The 22,779-nt window shown below is 46.7% G+C and overlaps 1 protein-coding gene across 1 annotated transcript in view; it reads right to left on the bottom strand.

Moving 5' to 3' along the window:
* The window catches only part of LOC142564042 (bestrophin-4-like), a 98,519-nt gene that overhangs the window by 8,474 nt on the left and 67,266 nt on the right, over window positions 1–22,779 (bottom strand). The window contains exons 11-15 of the mRNA XM_075674859.1: window positions 19,338–19,413; window positions 14,958–15,138; window positions 8,219–8,355; window positions 7,028–7,156; window positions 4,730–4,814 (exon numbers count right to left, since the gene is read on the bottom strand). Coding sequence (XP_075530974.1) covers window positions 4,730–4,814; window positions 7,028–7,156; window positions 8,219–8,355; window positions 14,958–15,138; window positions 19,338–19,413 — 608 coding nt within the window. The remainder of the gene's footprint in view (window positions 1–4,729; window positions 4,815–7,027; window positions 7,157–8,218; window positions 8,356–14,957; window positions 15,139–19,337; window positions 19,414–22,779) is intronic.

Here is a 22,779-nt window from a genome sequence, read left to right as displayed (position 1 = left end):
ACCAACTAGCCCACCAACACATGCTCAGTTGCTTAATAGAAGATAAATTTAATTTAAAAATGGAAGTTTCGTCGTTGTTCTAGTTTCTTTATTTTTTCGAGCCGCAGCCCCAGTCTCGGTACTTAGATTTAGGTGCACATTAAAGAACCCCAGGTGGTTCAAATTTCCAGAGTCCTCCACTACGGCGTGCCTCATAATGAGATCGTTGTTTTTGCCCGTAAAACCGCTTAATTTAATTGTTTTAAGCCCCAGTCTCGCTGCGTCACTGTGACGTCACAAATTTTAAGCTACTTTTCCGTATTTGGGTGGCTGTGGCTCAGCAATGAGTTCTTTAATCCTAATAAGTTGAGCCTTAGGCTACTTTACACTGCAATGTAATGCCATTTTACGCACAAAACATTCACGCAATCAAAATTTATGACATCACGGTGAGCTTCTGCGGGAACTGGAAGGCGGCTTAGCTTTCTTTTTTCGTTTTTTCTGCTTTTCTGATTTACTGAGCCTTTTCTAACGGTATCAGTGATTTTACTGCAATAGCACTCATATGGACACTTGAGGTGAATTACCGCCCTTGGCGCTGCCGTGATGATACGCATGAAAACCAACTATGATCAGATGATATCGCGCCCCTTGCGCCATATTCTGTGGGTGTGAGGGACGACAACTTGCGAAGGTGAGCCGGAAAGGATGGTGGCTTGACGCGCGCCGTCTTCCCCAGCGCTCAATAGTTGTGTGCAAGGGCGGGGGGGGGGGGGGGGAGGATCAGCTACAGAAGGTGTCACGTCCTCTAGCCTGGACGTAGCTGCGCCGGGCTGTCTGTGCTGCGGAGCGCATACGCGGCCCATGCGCTTCATCTTGGAGATAGTACGCGGCGGGTGCAAAGTTGGGCGAGCCGAGATGAGTGAACGCTTCATGTGGGCTGTATTGTCGTACGCGTATAGTGTTGAATGTCCCGTAATCTCAAGTTTCGGAGACGCGTTGAAGCGACGGGCAGCACGAACAAGTGTTCGCTCCTCGAGGCAAGCGTTCTTCATGCCAGTGTTGCAACAGCGAGCGTTTGCGGTCATCGAGTGAGATCTATTCATCTTTGCCTGTGCGCGCACTACACAGTGCTCGTGAATTTGATTGGTAGCCGCATGCTTACTGCACTTTATACGGCTGATAGAAGTGCGAAACTTACCTAGTGTGGTTATCTAATGCGTTGCTACCACTACCAATGATTCACCTATCGCGCGGAATTGCGACTTTTCGATATCACTGTTAAAAGATAATTTACGGATGGAGCTGAAATAGGCTTCGTCTTCTGTCTCTCTTTAACTCGGGATTTCATATGGGGCCGTGGAGACAGCGCGAGCGGCTGCCCGTATACACGAAAATGTTCACTTGCGAACTATTGAAGACTTGTGCCGTCATTGTATATGCTAGTGTATGTTGCATATACTTGTACAGGTTCCTCCACCCTCACCACTTTTCTGTTTCTTACTTACATTGTGAGAGCCGCACTTTGCAATCTTGACGAGGTGCGGCCCTTACATGGGGTGCGCCATTCCGATCTAATTTTTCTGACCATGTGTAATACACATGATTCCCTTGTACAAAAACGAGCGATAACTATTGCTTTTATAACGCTTATTATTTGTTCACACGTAGCTCTCCACGTAGCCGGTGCCCATCTGTGGTCCTCACTACTGTCGCTGTCACCGCTGCTCAGATTCCTATCAGTAGCCCCCTAGTCGTTACAGACGAACTCAGTGCCCTCCGTGGCGTTAGATACGACTGGGACGCCAAAGGTTTTCACGACGATGTCCGGAAACCACACATGCCACGCGCCCACAACCGAAGAGCATGCACAGAGGCTTTGACTCTCTCCTCAACCTTTGAATGCATTATTTCAAAATGTTTTCCTTCAAATTTTGGGCTGCCAAGTTGGGGTGCAGCCCTTACATGAGTGCGGCTCTTAGTCGAGTGTATGCGATATCCATCCTCTCCTTCCCCTTCCTCGTCCTCTTTGTTCGCCGCTGTTCACGCGTCAGTCTGAAGATTAAAGGGGTACATTAAAGACAAGCATCAGTTTGGACTAATAAACCATTATTTTAAGGGTATGTTCCGGCTAATCTCGGGTGAACAGGTTGATTATTCCAAGTTAAAACGATCAAATTTCCATGTTTCTTTTTATAATTTTGCTCTGACACCCCGGCGCGAGTACGTCAGTGTGATGTCACGAATGTTAATGTATTACAGCGAAACTGGTAATGCGACTAGAAACGCTAAAAAACTTTATATGCCCGTTTTGACAGTTCTTCATAGCGCGATATGCAGGTATATCTTGAAGTGTGCGTGCTGAGTGGGAATTAGATTAAAATGGCTAAATCCTCATTTTCAGCGCGTTGGCAGTGGTATATGAAACGCTCAAAAGCTTTCCCTACTTCCCATAGTAGACATAAAAAACGACACAGATCTAATATTCACTCGGAATGGAGGCTGCTCTATGCGGGACGCGGAGCGAAAGCTTGAAGTGTCAAGGTTAATCATCTGCCAACATTTTTATGTCCACTGCTGAACGAAGGCCTTTCTCAGCGATCTCCAATGATCCCTACCTTTCACTAGTTCATTTCAACTTGGGTCCTTAACTTTCTTCGTTTCATCGCCGAGTCTATTTTCCGCCACTTTGCACAGTGCTTCGCTTCCCATAGCACCCATTCTGGAACTCTTAACACGTGGCCTGCAGAGCTCAACTATTTTTATTGCTGTAGCAGTTATATAGACACTCCAGGCGCATTTCTGCCCTCGCCGTCTCCGTGACGTTCCGCATAAATTTCAAGGACGATAAAAATGTCGCCGTGCGCCGTATGCTGTACGCGTGAGTGAAAGCTTGTGAGGGTGAGCCGGCGAACGTGGTCCAATCTAGCGTGCGCAAGCGATGAACGCGGCCCGGATGTGTGCCCTCTCCTGTCGCGCGCGAGGCGGGAAGGGCAGGCGAGGGAGGAGGGACGCTCTTCTCCGGTGGCTGCTAGGGTGCCTTGTTCTCCTCCTCGTCCGCCGCTCCGCACAGAGTGGAAACAACCGCGGCGTGAACTACGGCGTTGGCCACGCGAATCGCGGACGCCGTAGTAGACGCCTTTGGCGGACGCCGCAGGGACGCGTTGCCGGCGCTCGTGTGTCTTGAAAGCGACCTGCCACGTGACCGAAGGGCGGGCCCACGGGGGCCTAATCTTCAAAGGGATCTGCGATATTTGCAGACTGCGCGTAGTGCCGACAGCTTCGTATGCGCTGTGCTTTCGACGTTTCATTCGCGTTGAAGCGAGAGATGCATGAACATCAATTCGTTTGCGGCTGCCGCGATTCCTCACTCCAGAATTTTTGCAGCCAGTTTACGCTCTCATCGAGCGAGATGTGTTCATGTTTACATGTACGTGCGTGACACCGTGCTGGTTAATTGAGTTAAAGAACGTTAGCGGTCTAGTTGGTTCGAATCCATGATAGAATGTGTAAGCGCGACCGAACAAGGACGTAGAAAGAAGCAGACAAGCAAAGAAAGCGCTGTCTCTTTCTGTATGTTTCTTCCTACGTCCTCGTTCAGTCACGCTTATATATTCAATCAATCATAATTGATTTAGTAAGCGAATGTTTACAAGTTTATGCGTACGCTGAAACTACTATCCTTACTTCGTACAACTTTCCATCCACTAATTCGGTATCGCAATCGGTGCTTTGCCTATTAGGCGTAACTGCGGCTATTTTTTTTTTTTTTTGATGTACCGAAAACTAAGGGGCAGGATACGCGTATCGTAGAGCCAAGCTTCAGTGTGCGTGGAATACTTGCGGCTTTTGCTGTGAATTAGGTATTCAAGTACTCCGTATTCAAGTACAATACGTGTTCAGTACGTTGCATTCTTGGAGCCGGCAATGTCATCCATATTTTATTTCGATTTTTTTTTTCAATTGCTTCGTTTCTTCGTTGTCTTGCTTTTTCTGGATGACTGAATCGTGTTTATTTATGCGTGATGTCAACACTCGAGGATGCATAAGAATATGGGTTTGATAATGAATAAAGGCAGCAGGAAATCTGAGCTTGCCGTCATCTTCATTTTGCTTGTATGTTGTCTCCGGTTACGCAGTGTTCGTAAAAATGTGAAAGAGGAAGTAGGAAATAGATGGATGACAAAGAAAAAGAGATGGTTTCCCGAACACATGTGTGCACAAGGAAGATAAAGAATTGACATTCGGAAGGTAAACTAGATGCAAGTTTTCGGCCTGCTAGCCTGCTCATGGGGAGGGCGGATAACGGCAGTTGGAAAGAAGGAAAGACGAGAGAGAAAAAACACAATGCAACAAGAAGTAATATAGTCTTGTGCACCGATGAAAGGTGACGCCGTTGTTCCAACATCTAATCTGGTCTGTAAACAATGGTTGGTCGTCCAATCGTCATGTGACATATAATGATTGTCTATGTGCATTATTTAAAGAAATTAAATTATGGAGTTTTACATGCCAAAATCACGACCTGATTATGATACACACCGTAGGGGTCGAGTCCGGAAATTTTGACCACCCGGGGTTCTTTAACGTGCACCTAAGTCTACGTACACTGGTGCTTTCGCCCCCATCGATTCGACGGCACGACCTTGTGCTCAGCAGCCCAACACCATAGCCACTAAGCAACCATGGCGGATCATGTACATCATGCTAAAGACAGTCACGCCTTTCTAGAAGTTCATGATTCACTCACCCGCATCCATGTAGAGTACCGTGGATGGCTCAGTCGACGAAGATCGCGCTATATTTCCCTCGTTGCCACTGGACAAGTCCAGCGCCTGCGTAAGGAATGGACAAATAAACAAAAAGACATAAATAAGTAAATTATTAGTTCATTGAAACAAATAAATTCAATTTATTGTAGGTTTTATCATGGTTCCTACAGGAGTAGGCGCAATGTAAATAAGAATGCTATTAATTTAGCACGGATATAAAAAAATTATGTTGAAGCATAAAGTGCACAATGAGCGAAGCAGTGATTCGAAAATTAAGGCTTCGCGGACAGGAGTAACAGTAAAGTCAATTCTCGGACACATGATAATGCCCTAGCAGGATTGAAAAGGCGTGACAGGTGGTAAGGACCAAGGACTGCCCTTCACTCTCTTGCATGTCGGCCAGGGGTGAAGCAATACGCGGGTGCCCATGGCCGAGTTGCGCATTGTCAAGCCTGTGGACTGATCGTCGCTGCTTGACTCATCGATGCATTTTACGATATTAAACTTTGCCCTTCTTATTGAACTATACATGCGGTCTCCTCTTTTAGTTGTGATAACTTTTTCAGGGATACTCTAAACGCATTTCCACCCTCACCGTGAGGTTGCATGTAAAGTCCAAGCACGATAATATAGAGCCGCGCTCGCCGTATGCTGCGCGTGCAAGATAGAGTGGGCGAGGGTGAGCTGAGGAAGACGGTGACTTGATGCGCGCCGTCTTTCCGCGCACCCAGGTTTGGATGTCACGTGATCAAACGCGCGCTAGGGGAGGCACGTAAGCGCGCGTCTCCTTTTCCATCCCGGCCGTCGCTACGCATGGCTATCAAAGCTGCTCAGTGCGTAAGCGCACTCTATCTTGGGGTTAGTTTGCGGCGAGTGCAAAGTCTGGGCTAGACGAGATGACTGGTGGCGTGATGTGCGCTGTCTTCCCGCGCGACCAGCGCTGGAGGTCGCGTAATATCAAGTTTCGGAGAAACATCGAAGCGAGAGGCAGCACAAGGCGTTCACTACCCTCGGCCTGTCCTATTCATCACGCTAGCGCTGTGACAGCGAGTGCTTGCGGTCATCGTGTCCCACCTATCAGTTCATGTTCACCTGGCGTGCCTGACGCCACAGGTGAACGTGAACATTGCTGAATTTTATACGGCCAATACAACTACGATCCTTACTTTGTGCAGTTGTCTAATACTTCTCTATCATTATCATGCAATGCTTCGCCTTCCGTGTGGAACTGTGACTTCTTTATTGCTGGTTTGCTGCTTCAAGTGTATTGCAATGAATATTTTCTGAAGTTTGCTTCCGTAGCTCTCAATTTTATTTCATGTTCGTTTCTTTCTTAATTTTGATACGTAGCCAATTCACATTTTTTTTGACGCTCTCGTTCCATGTCGAACATTTCAAGGAGCAACACAGGCGCTTCCTTGGTGGGCTTCCCGCACTGCTCTTTAATACTTCATGACATCAATTGCTGTGCGAATATTGTGTGTTCGGACGTACTAGTTCGAACTTTGTCTGAAACCAGCGTTACCGCTTTAGTGTATTTATTTACATTTTATGTTGACATTCTATCTTGTGTGTTTGCTTTAGCCAGCCCATATTTAAGACGTACTGTCTGCCTAATAGATAAGAATAGCCTGTATCACCCATGCTGCTATCCTCTCTTGCACACATTCATTAAAAAAAACACAGAGAGGTTTGTGCAAACTCGCGCTCTACAGGAGCCCGAACAGTCTCGTAATATCGAAATCTGCGTAGACTCTAGTCATTCGGCGCGTTGCTGTACGAGTTAGTCACGTGATTGTGTCATTGATCGCAACAACTTTCGTCTCCTGGAAGGCACACAAGAATGTAGCTTTTATTGGCCTCCGGATGTTGATATTTATAAAGACCAACAGCAAAAAATATAGAACAAAAAGCAAACAAAAGAAAATGAAGCAATTCTGACTGAAACCTAGCAGACGACAAAATCGAGACCCCTAGCTGACTTTAGGGGAGTACACTCCGCAGCGCCACCATCGGTCATGGACGAGACCAGTAACGAAAACCACTGCACTATAGCTTTTCTGTGGAATGTTCGTTGTCTCTACGTGGCACCTTTTGGGAACAATGTGTCTGTTTGTTGGCTCAGGCGTGCGAAGTTTTCTTTTCAACGCACACAGGAACCATTGGATTCATCAGCGCCCACTCTTGAAGGCCCTCTTGAAGGCACCAAAGTGCACTCCTGAAGGTGCCACCAGCACTGACGGCTCGATTTAGCATAGACTGTTCTTTTACCTTACCTCGTTCAGGCCAGGACTAACTGCCGTGGTCGAACCGTCTCGCGATGCAAGCCGGGAAGGCTCCCTTGGTGACGATTGAGCTCGGGAGCCCGCCAAGAAGAGATCCGACAAGCGAAATATGTCCTCCTCCTGGAAAAAAAGGGGGAACGGTCCGATCACTGATCGATGTTTACACGGGGAATTCCTATCTAAATGTATGGAAACAGCAACCATTGTTACTCAGCATCCCTGGCCTAACAAACTATGCAACAAACTATGCAAGTTTGTTGCACTTCGAAAAAAAAAATTAAGCATACTAGAAAACAAGTTTACTTTATTGAGGTTGTTATTGTCCATATTGCTACGGGATAGTATTTCCAATGACGAAGAGCCGAGCTGTAAGAAGACGACGACGACGATTAGAAGCGAGCGCGGGCTGTTGCCTCTTGGCCAAGCCCAGCGTATTTTCTTGTAAATATACTTGTACATAGCTTTTCGTCTGCGTCTTCTTACGTAACCATATGGTACAAATGGCAAGGATATAAACATGAAGAAGAATCTGGGCATCAGGTTTACATATCTGATCAGCTAGGAAAACGATATTACAAAACAATATTACGCAGTGTATACAATTCTGTACAGACTGTGTCTATTGCAAAACTTTACGCGCATAAACGTTATTTAATTGGCACCACTCTGAACTATATAAATAACTTATGAACAACGTTTTTTCAAGAATCCTCTAAACACAGTAACTATTTCAAGTATCCTGCAAACAAATACGCGGCATTTGTCGTATTTAATTAATCCAACAAATACATTTACCAGAATTGCGATGTTTCTTTTTGGAGATATGTATGTGTGATCGTTCTGCTGCAGCCTCTTCCTTTCATCAAACTCATATATATTCATAAAGCTTCCAGGGCGCAAACCAATATTCTACTTAACACAATAGATATATTTCCCTTTCTTTTTTATGCAGTCCAACATATTTCATTTAAATCAGCTGAACGATTCTCTAAGGAGAAAATTTACCCTGATAACATATATTTCAATGTCGAAACTGCAAACAGGAGCAAAAGCTTCTTGCTAATGATTCCTCCTAATGACCAAAAAATATGTTGTAATGCCCGAGTAAATTTGGTTCTTCAATGAGCGCCGCGCCACCTAACATATTGAGTTAACAGTGCCCGATGCCCTGGCATTTTTCACCTGATCAGCCGAGAGGGCCCGTGGCGAAGCGGGCGCCGTAGATGCCCGGCTGTTGATCGAGCCTTCCTCTGGCGAGAAGGGCGCTCTCCTCTCGGTCGTCCGGTCGCTGTCAACGTCACTCCGCATAGAGGGCGCCTCTGCAGCCGAGTACAAGACGAATGATTGCCCTCATACACGTCATAGGGGAACGAAACACTAGGACGGAACGTGACGCGGTACGAGCTGTTATAGCTTTTTTTTTCCTGGACATTAACATGAACAGAACCAAAAAGCGTGAACCGCAACCCGAACCAAAGCCAAAAATAATTTCGGTTCGACACCCTACCCGCAAGCCAGCCCAGGCGACGGAGAAACTCGAGACAGTGCCACCACTAATAACAACATAGAAAACTCCAGACACCACAAAACTCTCGCACGACGACAACTGCGTTTCCGAGAGCTTTCGACGATGAATCATCATCATCATCAGCCTGGTTACGCCCACTGCAGGGCAAAGGCCTCTCCCATACTTCTCCAACAACCCCGGTCACGTACTAATTGTGGCCATGCCGTCCCTGCAAACTTCTTAATCTCATCCGCCCACCTGACTTTCTGCCGCCCCCTGCTACGCTTCCCTTCCCTTGGAATCCAGTCCGTAACCCTTAATGACCATCGGTTATCTTCCCTCCTCATTACATGTCCTGCCCATGCCCATTTCTTTTTCTTGATTTCAACTAAGATGTCGTTTACCCGCGTTTGTTGCCTCACCCAATCTGCTCTTTTCTTATCCCTTAACGTTACACCTATCATTCTTCTTTCCATAGCTCGTTGTGTCCTCCTCAATTTGAGTAGAACCCTTTTCGTAAGCCTCCAGGTTTCTGCCCCGTAGGTGAGTACTGGTAAGACACAGCTATTATATACTTTTCTCTTGAGGGATAACGTCAACCTGCTGTTCATGATTTGGGAATGCCTGCCAAACGGCAGGCATTCCCAAATTCCCAAATTCCCAAAAGGCGGCCCACAACTGGGCGCGCGGGAAAGCGCGCCCCGTTGCATCAGCGGAGAAAGTCGTGGCGTCGACTGGCACGAAAAACGCGCGCCAATGAGCCAGAGGAAGCTGGCTGCTTTAAAGCCTGGCGAGAGGTGCAGCCTCTTCCGCGTTTGAAACTGTATTTTTCTGTCGCTGCTCAAGCAGGCGTTTGCTCAGCGAGGTTGTGGAGAAGAAGTTGACTATTAGCGCAACTTCTAGTCACCTAGCAGTACAGAGGACGCCAGCACCAACTTGAGAAAGCGAATGCTAAAACGGAAACTACACGCACCACGAAAGATTACTAAAGAGAAAGAAAATTAGGTTTTAGTAGATAACCTTTTCTAAAATGGAAAAAGCCACGCTTACCGTGGCAGGTGGCTTGGTTTGCCAGAAAAGACGAAAAAAAAAAGAAAAAGACAGGTGGTGACACCGCCTTGAAGTTTCCGCACCCGGCCGCCGTGGCGCCATGCTTTTGGAGGCGTCTGTTTGGCATATGGGTAACGTTTTAATGGTAAATATGGACTGTATCGTATTCTAAAGGAGCCAGAGACTTAAAGGTTCCAGAACTATTGCGCTGTTGCAAGGGCCGTAAATACAAAAGACTACTTGGAAAATGCATGATGTCACACTAACGTACCATCACTGAGGCTTAGAAGCGAAATTCAAAGAAAATTGAAGCTTGGCCACTATTTTCACTTATAGTAATCAACCTCCAAGCGCAAAATGAGCTAAAACATTGTTTGTAAAGTCCAATTAATCACCCTAAAGTACAAACCAATTTACTGCTTCTTTATAGTGTCCCTTTAAGCGAGAAAGAGCGGCAGTAGACAGATTTAGTTTACCGTGTTTAGCTTAATAGCGAGCTTAGCGGAAAAGCGGGGTCAAAATGCGCCGGCGTAGAACGCTTAGCGACTCGCAGCGTTTAGAGTAACCACGCCATTTCTCATATTTTACATTACCATCTTTTAACGCGGTTTACGTACTTCACGTAAAACATGGCGGTGATCTCGGCCGCCCGCTTCGAACGGGATCAGGCGTTGCGTTTGTAGAATTCACTTTCCTCGTAAAATGACTGCGCAAACGAATTTCGCTTAGTTTCGGGCCACTTCGATGACAGAGTACTACGAATAACCTTGTGGAGTTTTCGAGATTGCTTCGAACGCGTTGAGGCCTAAGAGAAACTATGGTAATGAGCATGATGATTTACTGGCACCCTCTTTGAAACGGGGAGGCTACAAATGCCACTCAGCCTGCTTGATTTACTCAAGTATGCCATGAATGCTTTTCCCTTCTAACATTCTGGCATGCATCTCTTTAGTCTTATCTATCTACCTAGTACCCCTGCCTATGCTTTAATGGATCCGGCAGTATCAGTCTCTTCCCTGCTTCTTTTTCGCCAATACTTTAAACGTCTCTTGCTTATCTCGGCTGCTGACCGGTCAATACTTCCGTCTACGTTAGATCCAAGCGCTTCTGGAAGTTGTACGTTACGTACTGGTCTCGCGGAGTAAATTCCTTTGCATTCCATTAGTATATGCTGAGTGGTCTCTGGATTTTTGCTGCAGAATACACATGCATCATCTTGCCGGGAATACTTGCTCTGGTAATGTCTTTGTCCTTATGCAACCAGCTCGAGCCTCAAATAGCAGTGCACTGCCCTTTGTGCAATCGCCCGACGCTTGCGTCAGCGGTTACGCAAATTGGACGTCAGGAGATTGGAATTTTTTATTTTTATCAATACTGTAAGCCTTGAAAGGCTCATACAGGAGTGGACATAGAAACAGTACAGGCGCAGCGCTTTGTTATACAGGGGTTTGCAGCAAACTTAAACAAAAAGGTAATGGCTGCAATCGACGCGCCATCTAAGCAAAAAGTAAATACAAGGAAACAAAAACGAACTATACAGTGCGTACGCCATGTAAAGTGTAAGAAGCAGTTATAACAGAAAGGAAAATGCACATTGGGTGTACCGTGTAATGTACAAACAGTATCACGTGTAATGTATATTAACATAGCATCCAATGGACAAGCATACGCAAGAAGCAAGAGCAGAAAAGTACGAAAGAACGTACGGACACCGGCGTGTGGGAAAGAAGTTGGGGCAGGGCAATACGTCATTGATAAATTTTTTGAGAAACGCTCAGCCAAGACGACCACAACGCGGTCGTCATTTCGATAATCACTCTAGGTGCAATTAGAGTGCCGGCAGGAATGAATCCACAGATTGTGAGCAAACAATGTCACTTGGGAGGGAATTTCACAGATCTATTGTTGAAAAAGAAAAGAGTATTTCAGTGTCTTATACAACGCGAAAAGAATGGTCTAATACATTTATCATGGTTAGTTCGACAGCAGTGATGTCCGGGGGGCAACAAGTAGTCGGATTTTGTTAAGTTTATCAGGTCATGTTAAAGAAGGTAAAGGATCTTCAAACAGGCCAACCTCCTCCGACCAGCAAGTGTTGGTATGTTTGCTTGTGCGCGAAGCGCAGTTACGCTGTCGTACCTTGAATACTCTGTGTTTATGAATCGGAGTGCCCTGCTTTGGATCTTTTCTAATGCCAAGTTTAAATACTTTTGATGCGGGTTCCATACTATGCTGCCGTATTCTAATATCGGCCTAACCAGGGTTTTATAAGCAGTTAATTTACCGAGGTGGGGGCTGTCGCTAGCTTTCTTCATAAAAATCCGTGTTGTTTGAACGCGCGTGCGCCAACATTATTGATATGTACGTCCCATTTCAAATATCTTGTTATTGCGACACCTAGATATTTGACTGGGTCTACCCGTTTTCACGAAGTATTACTTAGTTTATATGTGAAATTTAAGGGCTCTTTTTTACGTGTTACAGTCATGCACATAATTTTCTGGGTGTTAATTTGCATGCCCCATTTTTCGCACCAGGTAACGATGTTTTGTAGAGGCTTATTAAGCTTTGTCTGTTCATCGACTGTTTTAACAGGTGTGTATATGACACAGTCGTCCGCAAAAAGCCTTATTGTAACCTCTGGTTCCATACATGTATTCAAGTCATTAATATACACAAGAAACAGAGTTGGCCCCAGAACCGATCCCTGTGGCAGACCACAAATAACATCAAGATAGTCTGATTCAGTATTCTTTACGCAAACAAACTGGGACTGATTCGACAGGTAGGCTTCGATCCATGAAACAATCTTGGGAATAATATCAATCGATTTGAGTTTGAAGACTGCTAAACTGTGTGGAACGTAGTCGAATGCCTTCGAAAAATCGACAAAAATTGCGTCAGATTGCAGTCTTGCTCGACTGTTACAGCAAAGTCGTGTATAATTTCTAAAAGTTGAGTTACAGTTGAAAGCCCTTGCCTGAAGCCGTGTTGTCTGAAGTTTAATAGGTTATTTGCTTCCAGATAAGTCACAATAGCCATATTTATTATATGTTCAATTAGTTTGCAACATGTGCTGGTAAGCGATGTTAGCCTGTGTGTGTCTAGACGCTGCTTGTTGCCATCTTTGTGAATGGGCACGACTTTTGCGCACAGCCAGACCGCGGGAAGCACTGCCGTTTCAAGTGATGCAGTAAAAATTTTATGCAGGAAGGGCGACAACTGACCCGCGTATCGCTTGAGGAAAGTGCTTGCGAAATTATGAGGGCAAGGCGATCTTTTAACGTCTATTTGTAGCAGCGAATTCAAAATGCCGGATTCTGTTACCAGGATTTCAGGCATTGCTGATTCGTACTCTGACAAGGGCATATTAGGGACGTGGGCACGGGAGAAGACCGACTGAATATATGTATTGAATGAGGTGGCGATAGTACGCGCATCCTCAACCACTATACCGGCAATATCCAATTTGATTGGAGAACTGTCCGGTTTTGACAGATACCGCCAGAATTTCCGAGGCTGATTCGTCATGAATTCAAGTAAAGTATTAGAAAAAAAGTTGTCTCGCACTTCTTAACCTTTCTATCAGTTCTCGTGAAAGCTGACTAACCATAGCTGAATTAGGTTTTTTTCTTGCGCATCCTTTGCACCCTTCTTTTCAGGTGTACGATAGTTCTTGAAATCCACGGCGTTCTCCACTTTATTTGTTTGAGCTTGGTAGGAATAAAATTACTTTCGCAGTGTACAATCCCACCTTTTAACTTTAACCATAGGCCGTTGGCGTCCAACGTGTTATCGTCAAAATCATCTTCCATAATTCCTAAAAAATCAATGATGCTTTCATCATTTGCCCTTGTGTAATCCCTAACCGAAATTCTGGTGTCAGTACTAGAGTGCCTTGCACCCGGGCCAAGATCTTCAACCGTCAACAAAATAATTTTATGGTCGGATATACCCGGTTCTATGCTAACTTCAGGCATTAACGATGCGGACACAAAGACAAGGTCTAGCACTGAGCACACTTGCCCTTGATCGCGTGTTGGTTCATGCAAAAGTTGAGCTAGCGAAAAAGTATGCATGATATCAAAAAGAAGGTCACAACTTTTGACTTTTTTATTGCCAATTAACAAGTTATCCCAATCAATGCCTCCCCCCCCCCGCCCCGCAAGTTAAAGTCTCCAGCTGGGATTAATTTGGTTCTTTGGTTGATGTGGTTATATAAGAAGTCGTACAGTTAGTTCTACAAGGTAACTGTCCGGAGCGCCTGGTCGTCTGTAAACACCAACTATTAGTAAATTGACATCATTGACCTCTATTGTACACCAGACGCTCTCATTATCAGTAATACCGGTTTCTCGGTGGACAAACAAATGCCGCTTAACAGCAATAGCAACGCCTTCACCACGACCGTGCCGATCTGCACGTAGAAATGCGTAGGAGGGGAGGAACCACCTCAGAATCACGGATATCTGAGTTCTACCACGTCTCTGTAACTACAATGACATCTGGGGCGTACAACAGCAGAAGTTCCTCAAATTTTTCAAGTTTATTGACAATGTTTCTCGCATTCAAGCACAGTAACGTCAGTCGTGCAGTACATTGCATTTGTCATTCATTGGAAGTGCTAGCGCTGGCTGTCACGTGGGGCTTCGAGCGCTGCAGTGACTCCATTTTGTTCTGATCGTTATTCCAGACGCACAGGTCTTCATTAATCCTTAATTTATCAAAGTGTAGGCTGACTTTATCGCCGTTATCCCGACTACTTGCCGCGGCTTCCCATAGCTTCTTGCGTATTTCACGAATGTCAGCGGAAAAATCTTCAGAAATTGAAATTTTCTTTCCTTTCAGTTTGAAACATTTGCGAGGAACTGTCATTTTTTCGGTAAAGTCATAAAAGCGTAGTAAGACTGGTCGATCTCGACCAGGCTTTTTTTAAGCCAATTCCGTGCATACGTTCCACAGTTCTGACCTGAACGTGTCCAGAATATTATGCAGTATATCTTTTGTTACGAATCATTCCAAGGCTGCAGGATTTTCTTTATCGTGCTCTTTCACGCCATAAATGACGAGGTTATTGCGTCGGCTCCTATTTTCCAGCTCACCAATTTTTTCAGTGATTTGGGAAACTTCACTGCGCATAGCTTGCACAGTTGCCTCACACTTATCAACTAAAAAAAACATTTATAAAACATCTTTGAATAGTTTTACGTCATAGGGCTCCAGAACGTAAACTATTCGTTGTCAGAGTACACTAAAACTTGCTTTCTGCAAAATTCGTTTGCGGTACGGCAACAATATTTCCCTTAACCACGCTACTACGCTAACGTTAGGCTAAAACTGCCTACTGTTTATGCCTGTGCTTACCGGACGCCCGTGTGGTGGACGAGTCCCTCCTTCCGATGAGCCTGCTCAGCCTTCCCGCCCAGCTGGGCGCGGTCGGCCACCGCCAAGGCGGAGCGGCCATGCTGCCACCTCGAGACAGGGCGCCGGGTTTGGGCACCGGGCGGCCGCGTGACGCCGAACGACCCTCTTCGTCCTCGGGGCCCTGTGAGGGATGAGCGCGTCAAACCCGCGCAAAGCGTTGTCTCGGGCCCACACGGTAACGCGTAACACCTAGATTTGTAGCACAAAATAGTACAGAATGCAACGCGTCGAACAGCCGGCTGAAAGGCTAGCTTGCAACTAGTGTCTAATAACATAAACTTTCAATTTATGCACATACGAACAGAGGGGCAAGCACACTGGACCGGGAGCACATGTACAACAGCAAAAAGCATTCGACTGTCACCAGCTATCGTATGGAAGGTCAAGTGCTTTCTTGGAGAAAGAAACTTAGGGCGAACTTCTCGCTCTTCTAATTATCACTGAGCACTGTAGCAGCCTCCACGAAACGAGAGCTCGTGCTTCTCATTCTGCGTTGTCTGATGTTTTTTATGAGGAAAAACTGAATAAAGAATTAATTTAAAGTATTTTGGGGGGATGTGATATCACGCCGTCGCTGAATGGGGCGCCTGCATGCAACAAAAATCGCTGCGACGACATCTCATGGAAACAGCCACGACCTGTAGCTTGCAGCGACTGCTGCTCGCAATAAAAGCAAACATTCATTATTATCCCGAAACGCGAAAATTATTCCTTTTGTGACGAAAAAGTTCACCGACGATTCCGATATTCCCAAATGCGATATTTGAGCGCAGCTCAATACGTTTCCTTCTTTTCATGTCGTGATATATTGAGGCAAATATATTTGAGACAGACATGCAGCAAGTCGGCAATTGTCGAAAATCTTATGTGCGGGTCAAGGGCGTCCAATTTTATACACACCCGCCGTGGTTGCTCAGTGGCTATGGTGTTGGGCTGCTGAGCACGAGGTCGCGGGATCGAATCCCGGCCACGGCGGCCGCATTTCGATGGGGGCGAAATGCGAAAACACCCGTGTGCTTAGATTTAGGTGCACGTTAAAGAACCCCAGGTGGTCAAAATTTCCGGAGTCCTCCACTACGGCGTGCCTCATAATCAGAAAGTGGTTTTGGCACGTAAAACCCCAAATATTATTATTAATTTTATACATGACTCGTCGAAGTTTCCAGTGTAATCGCTGGTGCCACGTGCCTTCCAGAAAGTACTACACAATACGCGTCGTGCATACAATCGGATTAGAAAACAATCGCAAGCCCTGATAATCGAAACAAACACTCAACAACACCAAACCAAGCAAATCGAACAGGCCCGAGTGAGAGCTGACGCGAGCAGACGATAGAAAGAAACGGCCGGTCCGGCTGAGTCCAGATACGAGTACGCATCGAACGATCGGGCGAGTCCGCATGACACCAGTTTCCCGCGCGCTCGACACTGAAGGGACCTCTCTCATTGGTCTCCGCCGTTCGCGGCTCGCGTCTTTCATCTTTCCCTGCGCTCGTTTACTCGGTTACGCCACCGATGCCGCCGAGGCCGACGTTCGCCGCAGGAAAGGGCGCTTAAGAACTGCGCTCTAAGAAGAAAAGCACTATGCACGGTTGTCGTTCAGGTTACCCGCGCTGGCGGTTCACATAGGATTCGCCGCTATGCTGTAGGCCTGAAACAAGCGCAGCCTAAATTCTGAGCGTCTCGCATCCGTGTAATCAATTGAAATGAAACACACGCGTTATAGTACAATGATTTGCGGTCGATTTCGACATTGCATACAGCGTCTTCTCACTCGGTTAGTTCTTGTCTATGGCAAAATGCACGAGGCGGCATCCAAAATCCCAAATTTCCCAAAAAGCTCTTCGTCAATATTTTGTACCCCAATTTATTATGACCAAAGCTCACCGGAACCCGTCAGGTAGGCACTCTCTCGCATCGCGAGCTCTACAAAGTTTTAGCAGGTAAGCACAGGTATCGTTCCCTCCTTTCAGGTCTGTAGATCAAGCAGAATACTCACTGTATGGTTTGCAGTGAGCTATGGCCAAACGCTGTCTGAGCTATCGACTATCGAACAAAGAAACTGAGAGGCTTGCATAGTCTGCTTCAGTATCGCAAGCTCTAAAATGCTCTATTTAGTGACACGAGCATAAAGGGACACTCGTTTCCTTGCGCAGCAATTCCAGTTCACCTGCTAATACGACCGGGTATGAAAGTCAACATAAATCAGAAAAAAAAAGAAAAAATAGTACAATACAAAATTCACGGCTTTCATTATGGCTATATCAGAGCGCAAGTTTAATGACAAGTTGACTTACTGAAGTGTGTGCAATAATAACACTTAATTAAAAATCGCACACCAAAGCTGATTAACGCACACCAAAGTACAGAATTGCGCACTTTGAAAATCTGCCACGTGAGCCCGACTTTGGCGAAATTCCTGGAAACCCGGAAGTAGAAAGCGTAAGTAATGACGTCACTAATGACGTCACACACAAGAAGGTGGCATGATGTTTAACCGGATAATTAATGAAAAAAAATTACCGACGATTACGTTACTTCCTAATGCGAAATTTGAGCGCAGCAAATAAGCTGTTTCACCTTTTCGATAGATTGAGGCAAAGAAATCGAGCAACACATGTATGCGCTATCACAGAACTTTTTTTTTATATTTCCCGTACTCCTGGATCATCTCGACGGCGGCGACGGTAAGCTTCTGCTTCGGCGGCACGCACCTCTGGATTCTGACGGCGACGGCGCTGGGCCTCTGCTCTGGCAGCTCGTTTAGCAGCAGCAGCAGCAGCAGACGGAGGACTTCCATCGGTCGTCTCGCTCATGGCTCAGAAAGAACTGGCAGATAATTTCGCAGTGGCGAACGGCAGCGGCAATTTCGGCTCGGGCGGTGCACATATACAGATCCGCCGCCACCGATCTGGCTCTCTGATTGCCACCGCACAGGGCGAATGGCAGCGGCAATTTCGGCTCGGGCGGTGCACATATACAGATCCGCCGCCACCGATCTGGCTCTCTGATTGCCACCGCACAGGGGTTGCATTGGAGGAGGAGCGAAGAAAGGAATTAAGTTCGAGCCGGCGCTTTGACAACCGGAGACTCGCAGGAAGAGGGGGGAGGGGGGCGGCGTGTACACCCAGCGGCAAACGATGGGGGCAGAAGCGCGCGCAGCAAGCGGACAACACGATAAAGGGAGGAGGGAAGAGATAGCAGCGACTGACTGATGCCGCTGACGCCGATAGTGAGTCAACCCCAGCTGCGGAGTTGGTTTCAGGGACAACGCCGCCGATGCCGACACAAACAATATGATACCCTCGCTTCCGCAGCGCTAAGAACCAGGTCTAGCCGTGGGAAGGTGGTCACGTATTCGTCGACGTGCCGGGGCCTACGTGAAATAACCGGCGCGTCGGCAACTGAAGAGCACCCTATCCGCCACACAAGAACAGGGGGGGGGGGGGTACCCTTTCCTCCTCTTTCTGCATGGCGGCGACGGTGTTCTATACAGTCACGTTATCTTGACTCTCTAGCGGCGTCAGCGGCATCCAGCGGTATCAGTCGGTCGCTGCTAGCGCTGGGGGGATGAAAGGGGGGCGGAGCTGGTTACGAGGCCGACGACAACGCCGAAGACGACGCGAAACCCAGGAACGGACGCCAAAGAGCTGCGCTCTAAAACAATTGCCTGGTGGCCTAGACAGCATCTGCCTAGCAGAGCGCATGTGACGTCACTTCCTCCTCTCTCGCCTCTCCTCTCTCAGCGCGCACCTGCTAGCTCGTTCGCAACAGCTGCGCGCGCACGCGCTCGTTACATGCTCTGACATCAGCACCGGAAAGGCCACGTAAGGTGCTCTTCATGCGGCGCTCGCTAGGCGGCTACGCCCCGCCAGGTGGCGCGCGCTGTCCTTCCTCCTCGCCCTCCCTCGCTCATCGCCCGCATATCGTGCAAGGGTTCACTCGCTTAACCTAAAGAACACCAACGCCGACGTGCGAGTGCCACTAAGAGACACCTAAGTCAGACATTATGGTCGCCTATAATTTTTTTTTTCTCACACTGAGAAAGCAAACGCTTCTTCGTCAAACACCTTTTCATCCCTTCATTCCGTACGTCTCAAAGCATGTGAAATGTCATGATGCTGCCAAGCTTAACGCCTTAAGTCACCCTAACGCTGTTTCAGAGTGGAACACTGATTTCATTACCATATGTGCCTAAATTGTTTAGCAAAATCGTGTTCACGCCTTCATATCGTCGAAATGCCCCGAACTGAAGCTTTACATAAGATGACAGGGACACTCCATCAGTATGTGCGATCTAATGTCACCTTATGATGTCACCTGATTTTTGTCGATCCTTTGAGGCGTCCCCGCTAGCTTGTCCCGAGAAACCACGCTTGCCTGTCCGGGTGGAATGCTGCATCGGGAAGCAATAGATGCATTTTGATCATACAAATAAATTTTACCTAAAAAAATGAAGATGTCATTGAGCCAGCTAAAAATTAAATTATGGGATTTTACGTGCTAAAACCCCGATATGATTATAAAGCACGCCGTAGTGTGGCACACCGGAAATTTGGACCACCTGATGTTCTTTAACGTGCACCTATATCTAAGTAGACAGACTTTTCCGCATTTCGCCTCCATCGAAATGCGGCTGCCGTGTTCCAGATTCGATCTTGCGACCTCGTGTTAGCAGCCCAACACCATAGCACTAAGCAACCACGGCAGGTCACTCATCGCCCTATCACTACGTTCGTCATTACTACCAATGTGAGGTTTTATTTGAAGAGAGCTTATTACAGGATCTTTAGCACGATTAGAATTAACTTCACCTGTGACAATAAGGCCAGAGTATTTAGGTGCGCGTTAAAGAACCCCCGGTGGTCGAAATTTCCGGAGTCCTCCACTACGGCGTGCCTCATAATCAGAAAGTGGTTTTAGCACGTAAAACCCCATGATTTAATTTTTTTTAATAAGGCCAGAGTGTCTACGTCATCAATATCAGCAGCAGTAGCCTATTTATATGTCCACTGCAGGACGAAAGCCTCTTCCAGCGACGTCCAATTACCCCGACCATCCGCTAGCTGATTCGAACTTGCGCCTGCAAATTTCTGCATAATGTTCTGCCTTCCTCGACTGCGCTTCCATTCCTTTTGCACCCATTCTATAACTCTAATGGTCCTTCAGTTATCTGGCCGAAGCATGACATGGCCTGCTCAGCTCCATTTATTTATCGTAATGTCAACTAGAATATTGGCTATTCCTGTTTGCTCCCCGAGTGCCTACGTATATATTTAGCCCTAACTTGTGCTGTACGCTTGTAGATTCGCATTTCACATGTTTCATACAGATTTCTGTGACACCTCCGAAAAAAAGAAGAAGAAAGCACCGCCCCAACTGTTCCGGAACACATGTTCTGTTACTTGTTCTTTGCGGCACAAGAAACAGTGCTCACCGCAAAAAGCAAACTGTCCTCCCTTGCGCAGTAAAATGACCCCTGCCAGGTTTCGTACTTGAGCATCAACGTGTTGTGCTTGAAGCAATCAGTTACGATTGCACCTGCGAAACGTTACGCTCACGTAAACCGTAGAAAAACTCCTTAAAACTTAAAGCAAGGTCCGCCCGGTTTATTCAAACTGCAGCCCGTCTACTCGCCAGCAAAGAAGTCGTCGCAGCTCTACCCTAACACGTCACCAGTCCCGCAAGCAGCACATAAATGGCCAGCAGCAACGTTGACACACCGCCATCTCAGTGAAACGCAAAGCGTAAAGCCATTAAACAAAGAAAGAAGAAAGCTGAGATCGCGGCGCAGGCACGACAGCGACCCTCAACTTCGGCACGGGAAAAAGACCGTGGAGAAAGGTCTCTTGCGCACGTTGTTGAAGTCAACGAAAAGTAGTGCCTTCATTTCTTCGGTTTGTCTATATTACTTAACACCTTTTTTTTTTGCTTTTTAGGTTGTCATGCGGTAAAATGCTCCGACAGTGTTTTACAAGTTCCAGCGTACAACGAAAACGGCCTGTTGATAAGAGGACAAATGCCTTTAAAGGTGAGCATGCACGACTGTGAATTATTGAAAATGTTTGTTTCATTATTGCCGCAGAAATCTTACGGCCGCTCGAGTGGCAAAAACACCGCTGGCTCCGCCGTTGTCCGGGATGCATGCGAGTCTTAGAACACGCGGCGTACGTTTGGTTGCAATAACGACGAAGCAAATTCGACACGCGCCGTGAGCTAAATCGCCTCGATGGCAGAGGCGATTGAGCGCGTGACTGCTACTGGCACAAGCATTGTACGGACGCCACTATAAGCACACGATAGCGTTCCTGCTGAGATTATTTGTGTATGCGCTCTGCCCTGAGCGGGATGGTCAGTAAACGTCAAGCTAACGCTACCTAATATTTCACTGAGATGACTGAAGCCGATTGTTTCTCGTCAACTTCTCGTCTCGACGCCTGCAACGCCACTGCGGCACTTCTCCGCACGTGAACGTTGTGAGACGCCTGGCAGTTGCTAGGGCGCTGTCCCTTCTACACAGCATGAGTTGCATGCCAACGCCAACGCCAGTTGGTCACTTGCAGTGTAGTTGCTCGTAGATGGAACGACGTAGTTGCCAACGAGCTGCACCCACGTGTATTTATTGTCGTAGACACGCACGGTTATGGAACATAGCCTGAGGAGTCCAGACACAGCGCTAGTGCTGCTATCACTGTCAATGTCTCGCCCTTTGCGCGAAGCTGTCTATATGCTTAGCAGATTGTTGCAGCACAAGTTTCTTTTTATTGTTACACAAGGATATTTGTGGACGGAGCAGTGCATTAGACCGACCGACCAAGACAACTCAGCCAGAAGGACGATAGAACATCTCATATAGTCAATTCTTTTATTCGACACGATCATCAATATTTCCTTGGTAATCGTGCCGCAAGGAAACACCGCGACTCGAATAATCTCTCAAATTTGACCATCTTGTCATTCGCCAATGTAAACAACAAATTGAGGCTAAACTAGAGTGAAGTGCACTTGTGAAAGCATGCGAAGTATGGGGTCTCGTGTGCCCCAAGTACGTAGCTTTGCCAAAATATAATTTTGGTGCACGTAATTAGCAGAGAAATTTAACCAAATAATTCCTATGTGTTATGTTGAAACAGACTAATAGTTCGAAGTAGGGCTGAAAAGTTAAACCGTGCATCCGAAGCGTATGTTTGCCCAGGTTTATATCTACACGTTATGTGCGCTTGATTTTTGTTTTATTTTTGTTTCTTTCCATGACCCACATGGCACCTGATCCAGGTAAAAGAAAGCAGGGAGGCAATTTGAGAAAACTTGAGCAAAGCGTACCTGGGAGGGCCTCACTTTGGTCCAGCGCTGTCTGGAATCATTCTGATCAAAACTCTCGAGCTGCAAGACTTTTAATGGCGCACAGAGCACTTTGGGCTTAGAAGCCTTCGCGTAATTTTCGCGCTAAAAGGTTAATGATGAACACATTGGGCTTTTTTTCAACACGATACCCTTCTCCTGGCCTTCGCTTCGAATACATTAAGCCGTAGACACCTCCACCTAGCCACGATGGCTTGCGTGAGTCCAGAATACAGATAAACTGCTCCTACACATCATGGGCACTGGCCTTAAAATTCGCGTGCTTTGTCTGGTGCAGTTCTATTTCGCCCTGATTATCGCACGAAGCGTGTACAATATTTGGTGGGTTGGAAAATTTTAAATGAAATGGGTATGTCTTGCCATCATGTGACAAGAAATACAGCTAGGAGGATTCAGACGA

This window comes from Dermacentor variabilis, chromosome 11 (genome assembly GCF_050947875.1).
Source record: "Dermacentor variabilis isolate Ectoservices chromosome 11, ASM5094787v1, whole genome shotgun sequence".
Classification (NCBI taxonomy): Eukaryota; Metazoa; Arthropoda; class Arachnida; order Ixodida; family Ixodidae; genus Dermacentor; species Dermacentor variabilis.
Note: the sequence above shows the minus strand (reverse complement) of the source record. Positions and strands in the feature narration are given on the sequence as shown.